The sequence below is a fragment of the Monodelphis domestica genome, chromosome 1 (genome assembly GCF_027887165.1).
Source record: "Monodelphis domestica isolate mMonDom1 chromosome 1, mMonDom1.pri, whole genome shotgun sequence".
Lineage (NCBI taxonomy): Eukaryota > Metazoa > Chordata > Mammalia > Didelphimorphia > Didelphidae > Monodelphis > Monodelphis domestica.
Genome location: NC_077227.1, coordinates 476893368 through 476910936, shown reverse-complemented (window position 1 = coordinate 476910936; position 17569 = coordinate 476893368). Strand labels below are relative to the sequence as shown.

The following is a 17569-nucleotide window of genomic DNA, read 5'->3' as shown; positions in this document are numbered from 1 at the left end:
TACAGCTCAGCTCTGCCCCTGCATACTTCTCACAGCCATTTGGCAACTTTTTAGAGGAGAAATTGGCTGAAAGTACAGAGCAACAGGTTTTACAAACTTGCATCAGAACAAATTGTTTCTTCTGGAGAAACAAACACTGTTGCCAGCATGAGACCTTGGTTCCTCCTAGAAAAAGTTTTCGTCTTATTGACTTCACCTTCCTTTCTGCAACTAGGAAAAGATGTTTCAAAATATATGATAAAATTACCCCAGGGTGGAGAGGAAGTTGGGTTTTACTGTTGGCCCTTTGAATACAGAATGAATAAGACCTCTGTCTAAAAGATTCAGACTGAAAAGTGGAAAAGAAATGGGTTGGGAAAAGGAACAATCTTTTTTTATGTGTGCTTTAAAAAAAAAAGTGATGCCCTGTATTTTTCCACCACATTCATTTCTCTCCCTCTTCCCTCCCAGGCAAACCATCCCTCATAGTAAAGATTTTTCAAAGAGTGGGGGAAAGTAGTTCATCAAATCCATTTAAGGATAATGACTTGCATTAGTAGATCTGAAATAAGGTACAATATTCTGCACTCACCCATAGTTCACCATCTCTGCAACAATGAGAGAGATATTCACTTAATTTTGCCATTTCTTTCTCCCAACCAAGACTTATTCTTCCCTCTTGGTTCTGCTCCTGACTCTTTGGATTTTGGCACTTTACTTGTGCATAAGCTTTTCTTTCAGTTCTTCATACCTTTCATCTCCTTTTTCTGTGTTGTCTTGTCCAATTAGAATGTAAACACCTTGAGGGTAAAACTATCTTCTTTTTGCTTGTATTTGTATCTCCAGTGTTTAGCACAATGCCCGACATATCAGAAGCTCTTAGTAAATGCTCTCTCTCTCTGATTTTTCAATCTATCTACCTTTCCATATATGTTGTTGTAGCCTTTGTATGAAAAGAATTGCTTATATTATATAGAAACATTTTAGTTGCTAAAAGGAACACATTTTTGTCAGTAACACTAATAAAATTATTCTTAGAACAAATCTCTCTTAGACAAAATATTGAGGAAAGACACTCTTCTGAGAACCCAAGAGAGAACTGGCCTTTATATGAGGACCTTTTTAAAGACAGTGACTGATGTACAGAGGACTGCAAGGCATTCTAGTCCATCAGCTCATTTGCATGTGACAATTTTCAAATTTTGGAGGACATTGCTGATAAATTATAAATCAAATAACTGGAGACTATGGGAGATTAGATGAGGACTGTTGGGATCTTATTGTATCAAAAGGTAGAATTTTATAGGGTAAATTAGAAATGAGTTATTGCTTACAAGGAAATCCTCATCTGAAGCATTAGAAAGTGGAGAGGAGAGGTGGAATAGGAGATAATCACAAGAATCTAGAAGCAAATGAGGAAATTAAGCTCAGCAGGAGGCAAAAGAGAAAAAGGAAGGCAGAGAGGAGCTGTTTATAGAAGACAAAATCTGTGAAGAAATAGGAACTGATCAAAGTAGGTCATATCTATAGCCATTTTTTTCTGGGAATTGAGCTGATTGGAAGACAGGTATTACATTGCTGAGAGCTGATTGGCTGGAAAAAGACAGGCTTGACCTCTAAAACTATCTACAGCCTGACAAAAAGAAGGTCTCAGGGGTTTTCCCTGTGTTGCTTTTTTTTTTTTAAATAGTATTTAATACAATCTTTCATGCTTAGGTTTTGAAAAAAAAACAGATTGATACAGCTTAGTTTAGGAACTCTTAATTCTGGAAATTTTTTCAATATTTTGATATATTGATTCAATACAAGTCTAATGACTTAATAATGCTGGATTCTTTAGTAATATTTTAATAAGTCATATCTTAATATAATTGGTTTCCTTTGTAATTCTATGTATTTTACTTTATACATTCAACAATATTACTCTAAAAGGAATCCATAGCATCTTCAGACTTGCCAAAGAAGTCCAGGATACAAAAAAGTCCTAAAACCTCATCAGAATAGATGATTGATTATACAATCAAGGGAATTCAGGGCTGATTGATAGTCTGATTCCCAAAAGTAATCACTCACAGTTCAATGCCACTATTAGAATGCTTCAGGGTTCTGTTTTTGATCTATCCCCTTCATTTCAGTTGATAGTGCTTCTCCATGAAAATTACCTTGTATTTATTTTTTACATACATATTTATGTATAATGACAGCAATGGATAGAGCTTAAGGCCTACAGTCAGGAATACTCATCTCCCTGAGTCCCTGTGTTGCTTTTTAATCTCTAGTTTGAGAAAGAAAAATTGGGGGAAAGAAGGGCTTTTTGTTTTCTTTTTTTGTTAGAAGAGGCATGACTTTACTGAAAGCTGATTGAATAAAACCAAAAACTTCTGCTATTTGAAGAGCTCTATCTATAGCTTGAGGGCAACTAAGTAGTACACTGGATAGAGCACTGGGACTGGAAAAAGGAAAGCTCATCTTCTTGAATTCAAATCAGGCCTCAGACACATATTAACTGTGTGACCTTGGGCAAGCTACTTACCCTTGTTTGCTTCCATTTCCACATCTATAAAATGAACTGGAGAAGGAGATAGCAAACTGATCCAGTATCTTTGCCAGGAAAATCCCAAATGGGTTCACAGAGAGTCAGCCACAACTGAAACAACCCAAGAGCAATATATAGCTTGGGGCACCTAGGTTTTGTTTTTTATTTTCTGAAAACAATGGCTAAGTTTTATTCATTTATTTATTTATTTATTTATTTATTTATTTATTTATTTATTTATTTATTTATTTATTTATTCATTCATTCATTTATTTATTTATTTTTTTTTTTAATACCCTTACCTTCTGTCTTGGAGTCAATACTGTGTATTGGCTCCAAGGCAGAAGAGTGGTAAGGGCTAGGCAATGGGGGTCAAGTGACTTGCCCAGGGTCACACAGCTGGGAAGTGTCTTGAGGTCAGATTCAAACCTAGGACCTCCTGTCTCTAGGCCTGGCTCTCAGTCCACTGAGCTACCCAGCTGCCCCCTTATTTATTTTTTAACATAAATACTGTACACTCTCCTTTTAAACTCTAATGTGTAATGGAAACATTTGGTGTAAAGAGTGTTAGACCTGGAGTCAGGAAAACTTATCTTCGTAAATTCAAATCTGGTCTTAGACAATTGCAAGTGTGACAGTTGGGCAAGTCACTAAACTCTGTTTGCCTCAGTTTCCTCACCTTTAAAATAAGTTGGGGAAGGAAATGGCAAACCACTCCAGTATCTTTGCCAAGAAAACTCCAAATAGGGCAAGAACAAAGAACAGGACAAGACTGAAATGACTAAACAACATTATAGTAGAAACTACTAAGATTTCCTGAGCAGCTCTGAAAGAGCTCTACAAATTTCCAATACAGGGTAATGATTTGCCCCTGAAAGAGTGTTACACTTTCTTAGGGCCCTGGCAAGGATGACTGTGTGCTAAAAGAAGTTGCCACCTCTCCAACCAATCAAAGTAGCAGAAAAGTAGTTTTGCCTAGCAAATGCAGACTGTTCTCTATGAAAGAAACCAAGGACATCAAGAACTGGCATCCAGAGTCATGAGTTGCCACAGGGACATGAATTTTCCTGCTCATGTGCCTCTCTGCTGGGTTTCTGTGTGTGTGTGTGTGTGTGTGTGTGTGCACTCATTCTTCGCTATGGATGTGATAAGTTGGTGGGAGAATGTGACCCAAAATTATGAATAATTTGATATATATTTATTATTTATGCCCTGCCTTCTATTGAGTAAAAACCCCATTTTTTTGGCCTGATAACTCAATAAATGTTATCACAACTTATTGATTGGTATACATGGGAAGCACATTAGTAGGGTCTCAGGTGTCAACATGGTAAATAGTATAAGTGAATCTCTCTCCCAATCCAAGATTATTCCTTGGACTCTAAGGAAGAATTTGAATAGAAGTCTTTCCTATCCTCCTTAATGTGATTGCCTTTTCTCTATTGATTATTTCCAATTTATCCTATATATTTATATTTACATACATATATAAATACATATACATATAAATACATATATATATATATATATATATATATATATATATATATATATATAGTTAATACATTTTCATGCTGTCTCCCCTTTAGCCTGTGAGCTCCTAGAGGGCAGGGACCGTCTTTTGCTTCTTGTACCTCCAGCACTTAGCACTCTGGAAGAAGTTTAAGGATTGTTTGTTGATCTCCTTATTGCCCTATTCAATAATTTCCACAGGTTCCTTATAACCTCTAGTATCAAATAAAATTCTTTGGCAAACAAATCTCTTCACAACCTGGCTCCAGCTTACCTTTTCAGATCTATTATATACATCGCTTCTCTTCATAAACACTTTGGTCTGGCCAATTATCCTTCTTTAAGTTCCTCCTATATAGGATTCCATCTTTCATCCCCATTCCTTTGCACTGGCCATCTCCAGTGTCTGCTGTGCCCTCATTCCTCATTCCTTTTCTCCTTAGAATCTGGTTTCCTTCTAGATTTAGCTCACTCACTAGTACCTTTCCTGATCTACCCCAGCTGTAAATGGCTTTCCCTTCAAATGATCTTGTATATTCCTTGTAAACATGTATGAAAAGATGGACAATAAGAGAAGGCAGCAGTCTCCATCATGTCCTTATTGCCATCTTGCTACAGCAGAGACCTCCGGGAACTTGTTTAAGACTCTCTTGGTTGAGCTGTCAATGGAAGAATTCCTTCATTTTATATTATCTGGCATCTATTCATTTACGTATACTTTTTCTGATTTCTATTTTTTTGCTATGGACTTGGGTAAATAGGTTTCTCTGCTACAAGCTATGTTGGTTATTGTAGAACTTGTACTTGGGGTGGAAAAAAAGACAAGCTTGGGATCTTCCTCTAATAATAAAAAAGATTTGAAATAAACTTGAACCTGAAAGCCACATTCCCTCGACTAATAATATTTAAGGAAGCAGATAGACATAATTTTAGCCTGGTATTCCCTATCTCTGAGAAGAGCAGAAAGGCCAAGCTTCTGGCCCCAATCTTCTGCTTCCACTTTTGGCAGAAATTAAAGTTTCCTTTGGAGAGAATTGGGGGGAAGAGAAGAGTCTAACAATGTCTATCCTGCCTCTCTTTGAGACACACAGCCACACCTCCATTCTACCCAGAGGGACATAGCCTTTGCTACATATATAAAAATGGAAAACAACAAAAAAACAAGTCAAACAAAATATTGCAAAAGTATAATAACTAAGCTTGAACCCAAAGAAGAAATATGAGCATCTATTGATTGAAAAGATTAAAGACTATGGATATGTAAGACTACTTACAGAGCACTGGGCTTGGAGTCTGAAAGACCTGAGTTCAAATCCAGCTTTATAAGTTTACCAGCAGTGTGACCCTCAGTTTCCTCTTCTATAAATGGGGATACATAGCACCTGCCTCCCAGGATTGTTATGAGGATCAAATGAGGTAATAGTTGTAAAGCACTTAGTACCTGGCACATAGTAAGTACTATATAAACATTAGCTATTATTATCATTATTATATAACTTTGGACTTTTTTGGTGGGATATGCTGGTTAACTTTATTGAACTTTTATTTTGGGGAATATTATTCTTTGTTATAAGAGATGGTTCTCTGGCAGTGGGAGAAGGGAAGAACAGTGGAATTAGATGATATAAAAACAAGTCAATAAAATTTTATTTTAAAAAGGGAAAGTATAAATCAAAACACACATTTACACACATACATGTGTTCCCCAGTTAGATTATTAGCACCTGGAAGGGTAGAGGGTTTCACTTTTGCCTTTGTATCTCCAGTGTCTAACAGTTGCCTGGGGCATTGGAGGCACCTAATGCTTGTGTATTGATTGACTGATGGATAAAGCACAGTTTGTTTAGCCATTTTTCTATTGACTGGTATCCTCATTTTTCCAGTTCTTTGCTACCATAAAAAGTGCTGTTATGAATATTCTGGCACATATAGAACTCCTCTGCTTTTCACCTCCTTAGATGTATACTTTAGCAGTGGGATCGCTGGTCCCAGTGGTATGAACATTTTGATCACTTTTTTTAAAAAGCATAATTCTGGGGGCAGCTGGGTGGCTCAGTGAATTGAGATCCAGGCCCAGATACAGAAGGTCCTGGGTTCAAATATGACCTCAAACACTTCCTAGCTGTGTGACCCTGGGCAAGTCACTCAACCCCCATTGCCTGGTCTTTACCACTTGTCTGCCTTGGAACCAATACACAGTATTGAGTCTAAGACAGAAGGTAAAAGTTAAAAAAAAAAAGCATAATTCCAACTCGTTTTTCAAAATGGTTGGACCAGTTTATACCTCCACCAATGGTGTATTATAGGATTGTTTGCCTGTGGGCTGTGAGACAGAAGGGATCTAATAATCATTCAGTTCAACTTCCTCACAACTCAGACCTACAGAAGTTAAGGTGATTAGTGTGTCTGTCTTCATATAGCCCCCCAACATTGACTATATCCATCTTTTGTCATTCTTGCCAATTTCCTGGGCATGAAATCTCAAAGTTGTTTTGACTTACACTTTTAAAATAGTTTTATTGAAATTTTTTGTTTTCACAAATATATTTCACAAAGTATTTTTCTTTCCTGCCTCTTTTAGAGAGTATTTTTCAAAGGAGTGAGAAAACAGTTGAGTAAAACTAATCAACATACCAATAAAGACTGTTATATGTAGTTGTTCATTCATTTTAGTCCTGATCCTATTTAGAGTTTTCTTGACAAAGATACTGGAAGGGATTGGCATTTCCTTCCCTAGCTCATTTTATGGATGAGGAAACTAAGGCCAACAGAGTTAAGTGACTTGCCCAGGGTCACATATCTAATAAGTGTCCGAGTGAGGCCAGATTTGAACTCAGGAAGATTAGTTTTCCCAACTCCAGGCTTAGCCGCTGTGCCACCTAGCTGCTCCTTTTTTGTATATAGAGGGCCTTCCTTTTTTATTTTTCATCTCCTGAGGGTATGTGTCTAGCAGTTGAGCCTCTGAGTCAGAGTATGGCTATTTTGTCAGCTTTATTTACGTAACTCTACATTTTTCCCCAATGTTTATGTCAACCTAGAGCTCCATTTACTAATGCCTTAGTATGGCCATTTTTCCTACTCCTCCAATATTGACAACTTCTATCTTTTGTCATTTTTTTTATCAGTTTACAAGAGGTGAAATGAAACCTCAGAATTATTTTGACTTTCATTTCCCTTATTTCTAGTGATTTGAGCAATCTTTAACATGTTTGTTAATAGTTTACAATTCTTTGTTCATAACCTTTGATCATTTAGCCATTGTGAAATGGTTCTTGGATTTACAAATTGGTGTTGAGAGAGAATGTTAATGAGTATGAAAATCATTACTGGATCCCTCCTATTTCTTGCCACCTCCTTATTTTCCTCTATTCCCAATCTATGCTTCCTCTTCCTACCACCTGTCCTACCCCTATTACCTTCAGAGATGATAATGGGTGAATCAATTGGGTCCCCTATTATGAACCCCAGTCACTGATACTTCTCCTATTCTCTCAAAGCCACACTCACCTTGGAGATGTTATCTACCCTTGAATTTGTTCCATACTTACTCCTGGCTGATGCACCATTAGATCTCATCCCTTTTAATCTAGGTGGGGAAGGAAACCTTTACCCTGGACAAGAACCATGTAGGAAAAAATCAAAACAAAACTTTGGCTAGATTACCAAGGACTTCCCAGCTGTGAGGGACGTGAGGGATGGATATGGGATAGAATAAGAGCAGAGATTTTTCTAATTTGTAAGCTTCATGGGGCAGAAACCCTCATTTATTTCTCTCCTTTTCCCCCACTCCACTCCCTCCCTACATAGTACACAGATTATAATATAATAACTGCTAAAGAAATGTTTGTTGAATTGAAAAATTATCTTCTCCCAGTCCCACATGCATCTAAGCAGCCCCAGGAGATGGAGGAGGTAGATAGTTATTTTCTCAGCCACAGGGTCAATAGTGGCACAATGAACAGAGTACTTGGCACGGAGTTAGGAAGACCTGAGTTCAAATTTGATCTCAGACATTTATTAGTTGTGTGATCCTAGACAAGTCGCTTAACCTCCATTTGCCTCAGTTTTCTCATCTGCAAGATGAGGGGATAATAATAGTACCTACCTCCCGGGTTTGTTGTGGGGATTAAATGAGATAATAATGGTAAAGTGCTTAGCACGGTGCCTGGCCCTGTATAAATGTTAGCTATTATTATCAGTGCTCCCCTCCCACAAGCCTTGGGGGCAGCTGATGGTCTCTAAGAACAAAACCATCAGTCAGAGATTTCCTACTCAAATTTCTTCTTTGTGTCCTTGGGGAGACGCTAATCTGAAGGGAGGTACCACCCTCAGGGAGGCGAAAAAGGAAGGCAACATTTAAAAAATAACCAATGTAAGAACAACCGCAATCTTGGAGATTGTAACATGTCTGATGTGGACACACTGTTATGACAGGAATTTTAATGCCTAATGGCTACTATTGAGAAAGAAGCATTCAGTAGCAAGAATGACCAAGTGTGTGTTTGCCCTGAGCTGCCCCTCGGGGAGAAGCTAGTCTGAATCTAAAGGCTGATCCCTGGAGTTTAGACAGAAACACTCCCTAGATTACCAAGCAGGAAATTAATTCATCCATCTAACCCCTTTGATGTCAATAGACTATTGTCACATACAACACCCATTGATTTGGTCCAGTGTTCATCTCTGGCCTGGTCTACAGTGAGAAAAAGGTTGAATGTGGATTCAGAAGACCGAGGTTTAGATGCTGGTGCTGGGTGGCAGCCAAGCAGAACAGACGGAACCCTTTAAATACTTGGATCCAGCTATCATGGCTCCCCTGTCTTCTCTTCTCCAGGCTATACAGCCTGGGCAGATCCTCATGTGTTACTGCCTCCTCTAGAGGTCTTGATATAACTTTTTTTTTAAACCCTTACCTTCTTTCTTAGAATCAATACTATGTTCAATACTATGTTCCAAGGCAGAACAGTGGTAAGGGCTTGCCAATGAGGGGTAAGTGACTTGCTCAGGATCACCCAGCAAGGAAGTGTCTGAGGCCACATTTGAATCCGGGACCTCCTGTGCTGAAGCCTGGTTCTCTATCCATTGAGCTACCTGGCTTAATGTAGCTCAAGAATGAGCTAGGGTTTTTTTTCTTGCTATATCAGACTATTGACTCACATGGATCTTGCCATTCGCTAAAACACCCACAATTTAATCAGAATAATTTCTTTCTGACCTCACTTCTCTTATGTTATGCCAGTGAAGTTGACTTTGTGTACCCAAGTCTAGGACTTTGCCTTTATCCCCTCTTGAATTCCATCTTGTTGAATGCAGTTCAATATTCTTGCTTATCAAGATCTTTTTGGATTTCAACTTTGTCATCTAGGGTGTCCTTTCCAGCTTGGGGTCATCTGAAAATGTGATGCCTTTATCCACAGAGCTAATAACAATGTTGAATAGCACAGGAGCACAGGGCCAAGCACGGATCTCTGGGGCACTGCACTGGAGACCTCCTGCCACATGGACATGAAACCATAAACCAACAAACCAACAACTCTTTGATTCTGTTCAGCCTGCCAGTTCTGAATTGATTTGATTTTATATATATGTATATATATATTTTTTCCATATACTTTCTCCACAAGAAGAGTGTACTTTATCAAATGCTTTGCTAAAATCTAGATAATCTATACCCGCAGCATTCCCCTCATTGACTGGTTTAGTAATCCTTTCCAAAAAAGGAAATGAGGTTAATCTGGCATGACCTGTCCTTGATGAAGCCATTCTGGCCCTCTATAATCACCACTTCCCTATCTAGATGTTCAACAACTATCTCTTTAATGATTTGTTCTCTAATGATTGGATGATCTCTGAGTTGTCTTCCAGTCCTAGGTCTAATGATCTGTAATCTTTTCCATTGAGCAGATTAATTCACTAAGAGAACGGGCCCCTGGGGCAGGCACACACTGAGTCCTGCTTCCCCATTCAGGTGTATCTCTTATTGTAAATTAATATCTGTTTTATAAATCCGTCTCTTGTGAGTTTTACTAGAGACACGGATTTCCTTGGAGCCTGATCATTCCTACGGAAACTGAAGAAAATGAGTTTCTGAACCTGCAAAACGTAGTATGAGAACCTGAACCCCAGGAGGGACCCACTGCAGACAGATGCCATTGTCAGAAGATGAGCAATCAGCTGTTCTTTTAGCATTTTTGTCTTCTCCATCTCCCCAAAAATTCACTCAGAGTCCTTGATATTCTGAATTTATTGTCCCCTGCAAGGGGATCCCAGGGTTAACCAGTAGTTGTGGTAAAAGATTGGATGAGCCCAGGATTGCTATACTGAGAAACAGATAAGAGTGAGGACTAGATGTCCTCCAGTTCTCTAGTAGCAGATGGGCAAAGATGGAGGTGGGCCTGGTAGAGGGAGCCAAGATGGGCTGTAGTCTGTGGAACTTGAGATATCTAGAGAAGGAGCCGGGAAAGGGAGCGTGAGATCTAGGAGGTAGGGCCAGGGCTTTAGGATGGGTCTAGGGACTTGCTTCGCATGGTCCATGGGTGACACAAGAAGAGATAGACACAGAGAAACAAGAGAGAGAGAGAATGGAGCGAGACAGAGAACAAAAGGCATACCCAGGGAGAGAGAACTAGGGACTGAGGCAGAGAGGACTGATATAGAAAGAAGGGGAAGAGAATGGAGAAAGAGTCACAAAGATAAAGTTAGATAAAAATGCAAGGATAGAGGGGATGGGAAGAAAGAAAAAGGGATACATAGAATGAGGATAAAGCTAAGATAGTGATAGGATGATGAGACAGCAAGGAGAATTGGCAGTCACAACAGAAACACGGAGAGATGAAGAATAATAGTGTTAACAATAAGAAAAAGGGTCTTCCAAGGAAGAAGGTGAGATATAGGAAGAAAAATATTTACAGAACAGAGAAGAGAGAGAGAGGAAGATGATAGCAAAGGGAAGAGGTCAAGGATAAAGAGATACTAAGATTCTCCTCCTTGGGGAGACAGAGGTGAGTGCGTGGGGCTCCCATCGGAAGAGAGGAAAATTAAGACTACCTCTGTGCCCAGATCAGCACCCTTCCCTTAAGTATTCCCCTAGGTACTGGGAGGGCTCATACTCACATCAAGCTCAGACCTCATCATTGATACATTCCTCTGGGGCAGATGAAGTTGGGGGAGGAAGGAAAGAAATAGAAGTCTTCAGGGAGAGAGGAGATGGTTCCCTGCCCTCCAAAGACATACTTCTTCAGATCCCTCCCTCCCCTGTCCCCCCACCCCCACCATCCTAGGCCTTACCAACTTTGGGAAGGAAAAGAAGGAATTCTCTAGTGAGGCCTAGTAATTGGGTAAATTCAATAAACTTTTCCTTTAGCTCAGACTTGAGCTCTTTTGTTCTCCCTGTAGCCAAAAAGGACAAGAAAGCTTTCAGGTCCTGAGGTTTTCTCCCAGGGGTCCAACATCCATACCTTTTCCTCTTCCCAGCACTCACCCCAAACCTTCAACCCTTTCTTGAGTGTGGGCTGAGTTCTGTCCTAAGAGACCTGATCACATATCCTTAGCTCCCCAACCATCAAGGGAAGAATGCAGAAACAGTACAAGAAACCATGGAGCAAGAGCAAGGCATTTGGGATGCTAGGATGTGAGCAACATGTAGGTGACTAGAATTTGGGGTTAGGATGCTATCTGGGTGCTAAGTGCCAGGAGGAGAACTCTTAAAGGTAGGTGAAATGGCCTCAGTGAGGGGAATAAAGACTCCTATGGAAGAAGGGAGAGGGGTCAGTCACTCAATAGGCATTTGTTAAGTACCTACTATGTACCAGGCACTGTTTAAGTAAAAGGGTCAGTGAAGGTCAAGGGATTAGAAAAAAAAATGAGGGGGCACATTATTATTGCCTCCAAAAAATTATAACAGTTGGCTTTCTTTCTTTTCCTTTCTGTGTATATACATACATATATAATATACACAAAAAGAAATACATGTATATAATAATAATAGCCATCATTCTATAGTACTTTAAGTTTTACAAAACACTTGACATATGATTTCTCATTGGATCTTCATAGCTCTGTGAGGAAGTTTCTATTATCATCATCTCCATTTTTTTTTAAACCCTTACCTTCCGTCTTGGAGTCAATACTGTGTATTGGCTCCAAGGCAGAAGAGTGGTAAGGGCTAGGCAATGGGGGTTAAGTGACTTGCCCAGGGTCACACAGCTGGGAAGTGTCTGAGGCCAGATTTGAACCTAGGACCTCCCATCTCTAGGCCTGGCTCTCAATCCACTGAGCTACCCAGCTGCCCCCAATCATCTCCATTTTATAGATGAGGAAAATGAGCCTGTGAGAGTTTATGTGGCTTGCTCAGAGTCACAGAGCTACAAATACCTGAGATAGAACTTGAACTCAGATCTTCCTAAATTCAAGTCTAGCGCTCCATCCACTGGGCTGCTAAATAGGCATGTGTATGTATTCAGACATCCCTTCCACATAGCAACTCTGCCCGTTGTGGTTTCGATGTGTCGTGGTTCAGCACAAGAAACTAAACGGGAATTTTTTGAGAGTGTTGCAGAAACCACAGACAACACATTAAAGCCAGCAGATGACCCAGAAAAAGTTTGATAACACATAAATGCATATAAGGTACTGTAAACCTCAAACCACTTCTCTGGTACAAGGGGAGGGCCAAAAAATTTTGTGCAGGTTTTCCAGATCATGGGGGCCCTGCAATGTGGAAGGGAGACCTGTATTTTATCTACATCTATACACAGATACGGGAGTGAAATATACACACACATGCGTGTCTACACACACATACATATGTACACCAGTCCATCATAGGTGCCGAGCCATAGATATCTCTGTGTGTGTGTGTGTCTTTTATAGCTTACAAATCACTCTCCTCACCATACCCCAATGAGATAAGTGGTGTATTATTCACCTCTTTTTACAAATGGGAAAACCAAGAAGGATGGTCACACGGCTAGTAAAGGGCAACACCAGGACTTTGTCTCCTGTCCCCACAACCACAAGGGCCTGTCCACGATACCGATGGGAGGTGGCTGGCTGGTGGGGGACGGGGGCTCATGAAAGGGATGGGCTCAGGAACCGGGACTCAGGAATTCTTTCCTCTTCTCTCACTGCTGCCTCCTAATCAGGAGGAGAGTAACCAGGGAGGCCACTGGCAGAGGAATTGGAAGAGCAACCAAAAACGTACCATACAAGTTCACCATGAAGTTCGCCTTGGTCTTTTTGACACTGTGAAAGTATAATATAGCAAAGTCGTCGTAGTTGGTCTTCACCACTCTGAACAAATACTTCTTAACTCCATAGGCTGGTCATGGTGGGGAAGGGGTGGGAATGCAGTCAGAGACTCGGAATGCAGTCAGAGACTCGGAATTCAGGAGGGTCCGTCTCTATCTGAGGGCCGCAGTTCACCCCTTCAGGCGATGCTTCCTCAGCAGAGGAAGATGCACTAGAATCCTTGACCCCGACCCAAGGCAGGAGATGCTGTTGGACACTGACCCTTTCTAAGCCTGCTGGTAGGACGCCTATTCCTCAGCAACTGGTCTGAGTGAGAGGTCCCCACACTTACCTTTGAAGTTGTCCAAGATATATTGACCTGGTTTACCCTTTGGGACAAAAGTCCTAAGCCCAATGTCACAGAACTCACCCCTAGAAAAAGGAATGGGATGAGAGATGCTCATGTGTGATGGGGTCCCACACACTGGCTCCCCAGGCCCCAGAGCAGACACTTAGATCTGTTACCAAATTTCTGGGTGAGATGTAAGCTGGGCCCCAACATGGGGAAGATGGAGTCCTGGAGCCCAAGGGCCCTGGGCCCGGAAAGAAGAGAAAGGACCCTTCTCCCACTTCCCCTCTCCCCCCAGGGGCATCCCTCACTTGATCACATTGGAGATGACTCTGTAGCTGCGGTCTGCTTGTAGCTGGTAGAGAGTGGCATACATCTTATAGTGGCCCAGGCCTGCCGTCTTGATATCTCTCCCTGCCAGGCCGAGGACGTACCATTTCCCTTGGAACTGAAGGGAAGGCTGATGACTGGAGGTCCATAGAAGCAGAATGCTTACCCTATGTACCTCCTCTGCTGTTCCTAACATCCATTTTCTAGGACCCAAAGGCCAGTACATCCTCAAAGAACAGAGAGCCTGGAAATAAATGGCCTGGTGGGAAGTGGGTAAATGGGGCTAAACTGGAAATAGAAATTCCCAGGTTCTACTCTGGGTGGACCTTCTTTTCACTAGCAGACCAGACATGAAGAGGTCCTTAGCATCTAGGGCTATTCAATTAAATTCTATGAACATTAATAAAGCACCTACTACATACAAATTGCTGTGCTAAGAGCTAAGAAGATGTAAAAATAAAAATAAAAAATAACATAGTCCCTGCAGAGTTTTGAGGAGTGTACGATCTACCATCATGAAAATAATTCAAGATAGAATATGAGAGGGACAGGGAAGAGGTTTAGACAAAGTACCCCAAGAAAAAAGGAAGGAGAGTAAAACATGTATCGGGGTGGTATCAAAAGGCTCCCTACGAAGCTATCTCCTGAGCTGAGCTTGACCACTGAGTATAGGATTCTCAGGATTGGTACCCTCCTGGGTGATGAAAAAGGTACACCATAGAACAGAAAAAAGAACATCAGATTTGGCATCAGGGGACCCAGGTTTGAGTCTTATAACTTTCTGCCTGAGTTATCTTGGGCTTCTCTAGATTTTGGTCTAGAAAAATGAAGAGCTGGAAAAGGTGGTCTCTGAGGTCAATCTATCAACAAGCATTTAGTAAATACCTACTATGTGCCAGGCACTGGGTTAAAAAGACAAAGGTGAAATAGTTCCAGCCCTCCAGGAACCTATGTTCTGACGTGTCTGCACGTAAGTACGGATGAAACATAAGCAAAGTGGATACAAGGTCATTTAGGAGTTTCTTCTAGCTTATGACACTCTGAACAATGAAAACTTATGTGGAGTAACTGCTATATGATGGCATCCGTGGAATGGAGATCAAATCATCAGAGCAGGGACATTTCCAGTATCAGACAAATATAGAACTGGGACCAGAGCTTTGATCTTCTGATCCATAGTTTAGCTTTCTTGGCTTATACCACATTGCCTTACTCTTGTGATACATCTTTATCTCCTCTCTCTTTTCTGTGGTCCTCAAGCCATATAATGGGAATTTGACAGACAATGGCACTCTCCCCCAACCCCCATCATATCTGAAGTCCTATGGAAGGATTTTCACTCACCTGTTCTGCTATGAAATTCATCTGCAGAGGAATATTTGATAGGCGTGGCACAATAGGCAGGTCAGACTTCCTGAGCTGAGACCTTAGGGACCCAAGCAGGATCACTCCTGTCATCATTGGACTGAGAGCCATCTTCTGCTTGGCTACGTCACTGGGGAGATCCTGAGAGGCTGGACCTGGTCAGGCAGGGGAAAAGGACAATGAAGGACTTGGCCTTTTAAGGGCCCACTTTGATGCCCAGCCACTCTAGGGAGGGTGTTGGTTCAATCATCCACTACAAAATTTAGCAAGGGTATTCCTCTTGTACCTCCAGCGCTCTGCCCCCTTCCTCCTCTTGACTGGGATTTCCAAAGATAGAGAAGGAGACAGGGAGAGCAAGAAGGTTCTATTGGTGGAAAGAGATGGCAGAAGAAAGAGACTGAGAAGGAGGCCCCAGGAGGATTTCTGCCCTAGCTCTAACTTTTTTTTGTTTCCCTGAAAAACAGGATAGGTCTGGGTATTCCATTCATTGATTTCCCCAGTTCATTCATTCAAGCAAGTAAAGATGGAGCACCCAACATATACATAACCCTGCCCTAGGTGCTGGTTAAAGAGAAAATGTGGCTGGAAGGCCAAGGAGCCCAGGTGTCCAGCTCTGGACTCTGAGGGTTTCTACCTCTGTCCTATTGCCGTCTTCTTCAGGGTAGAGCCCAGGTGATTCCTTTCTATTCAAGGTGATAGGCAGAATCCAGCCATTAGCAGGTGCTTGATGAGAACCCGAAGTGTATGTGTCCCTGCCAAAAGTAGGATAGACTTTTCTCCATAGCCGAAGGGAAGAATGTAGGTTTGGAGAGACTGGCAGGTAGCTCTCCCTCGGAGGCACCTGCATATCACATGGTGGCCCTAGCACGGAATGGAATGTCCCTAGCATGGAATGTCCTGTGTTCTTGTCCCCAGGCCATCACTGTGAATGGTTTTGAAGAGATAAGGACAGGTCTGCTCTATTCCAAAGCTTCCAGACTCCTGGGGTCCTCCAACATGGAATCCTCTGAGTAGAAATTCCAGCCTAAAGAGATGGGGCAGAGGGAGAACAGAGCAAGACCTGTCCAGCTGACAGGACACCCCCTGGGCAGGATGAGAGAACTCATATCCGCTCGTTCCCAGCTGGTCCACATGAGGGGCTGGGTCCAGATGAACTCCAAAGTCTCCTTCAGCTGTAAATCATCTGGGTCCTGCCCCTATGCTCAAGGTTCCACTGGGAATGTGGCACGTGGACTGCATGTGAGGCGGTAGGGCTGGGGTCCTAAGTAGCTGCTCCCCCTTGAGCTCCAGAGACCTCATATGGGCACTGCCCTCACTTTTGCTCAGGAAGAGCTCAGAAAAGAGCATGCCTGGAGATGCGTGTGCCAGCGAGGGGTCAAAACAACTCTAACTCATTGCACATCCCCACTGTTAGTCCTAGCAGGAACATGGTCAGCAGGAAGGATTGAAGCCAGATTCCTACCATGCTGGGTGGGGAGGGGGCAGCAGATGGACTCCAGATGTAGCCACTCTGAGGATAAACATGATGACAGGGCAGTTTTAGCTGGAATTTCACAAAGGTTGGGGGGAAAGGGGAAAAGGTTGGAATTCCTGCTCACCACCCATCAGACCCCAAATAGGGCCACGTGGAAGATAGAGTAAGAAGATAGAGTAAAGTTAGAGAACAATAGAATCATCATATAGGCCACAGATTCCTAAAATGATATCTATGGATTTTTAAATTTTTTGTTTCTAATTAATTTATTTAAAGATTACTTGATTGATTTATTTTACATTTATTTTCTGTTTTGCTAACTACATTTCTTTTTCTCCCTTGCTTTGCCTCAAATTTATTTTTAATTAAATTTATTTTTTCAATTAACAAGTCTTTCTGTCCATCTGTCTCTCAATCATACCATCCCACTTATCACAAGAAGGAAAAAACAAAAAAGGAAAGACCCTACCGCAAACACCCAAGCAAAATACATTTCCCCATTGTCCATGAATTCTTGTCTCGGTCCATCACCTCTCTGTTAGGAACTGGGTAGCATTCTAAATCACTGGTCCTCTGGAATCATGGCTGATTATTGAATTTATCAATGTTAAGTCTTTCAAAATAATTTGCTTTTACGATGTTGTTATACTATAAATTATTGTCCTGGTTCTTCTCACTTCACTCCATAACAGTTCTAAGTGAGGGGGTACCTACTTCCTTCAGCCCTTCCTTGTTGTATTGGCTTCTACTATGCTTTCTTCATTATAATATGGGATAACCCTCTCATTCCTCCAATTTT

At 41.4% G+C, this 17569-nt stretch overlaps 1 protein-coding gene across 1 annotated transcript in view; it reads right to left on the bottom strand.

Annotated features, from left to right (window-relative positions):
- The window catches only part of LCN12 (lipocalin 12), a 40661-nt gene extending 23932 nt beyond the window's left edge, over nt 1-16729 (bottom strand). Inside the window, exons 1-2 of the mRNA XM_056812731.1 lie at nt 15931-16729; nt 15276-15451 (exon numbers count right to left, since the gene is read on the bottom strand). Coding sequence (XP_056668709.1) covers nt 15276-15407 — 132 coding nt within the window. The 5' untranslated portion in view covers nt 15408-15451; nt 15931-16729. The remainder of the gene's footprint in view (nt 1-15275; nt 15452-15930) is intronic.
- Nucleotides 16730-17569: the final 840 nt, after the last annotated feature.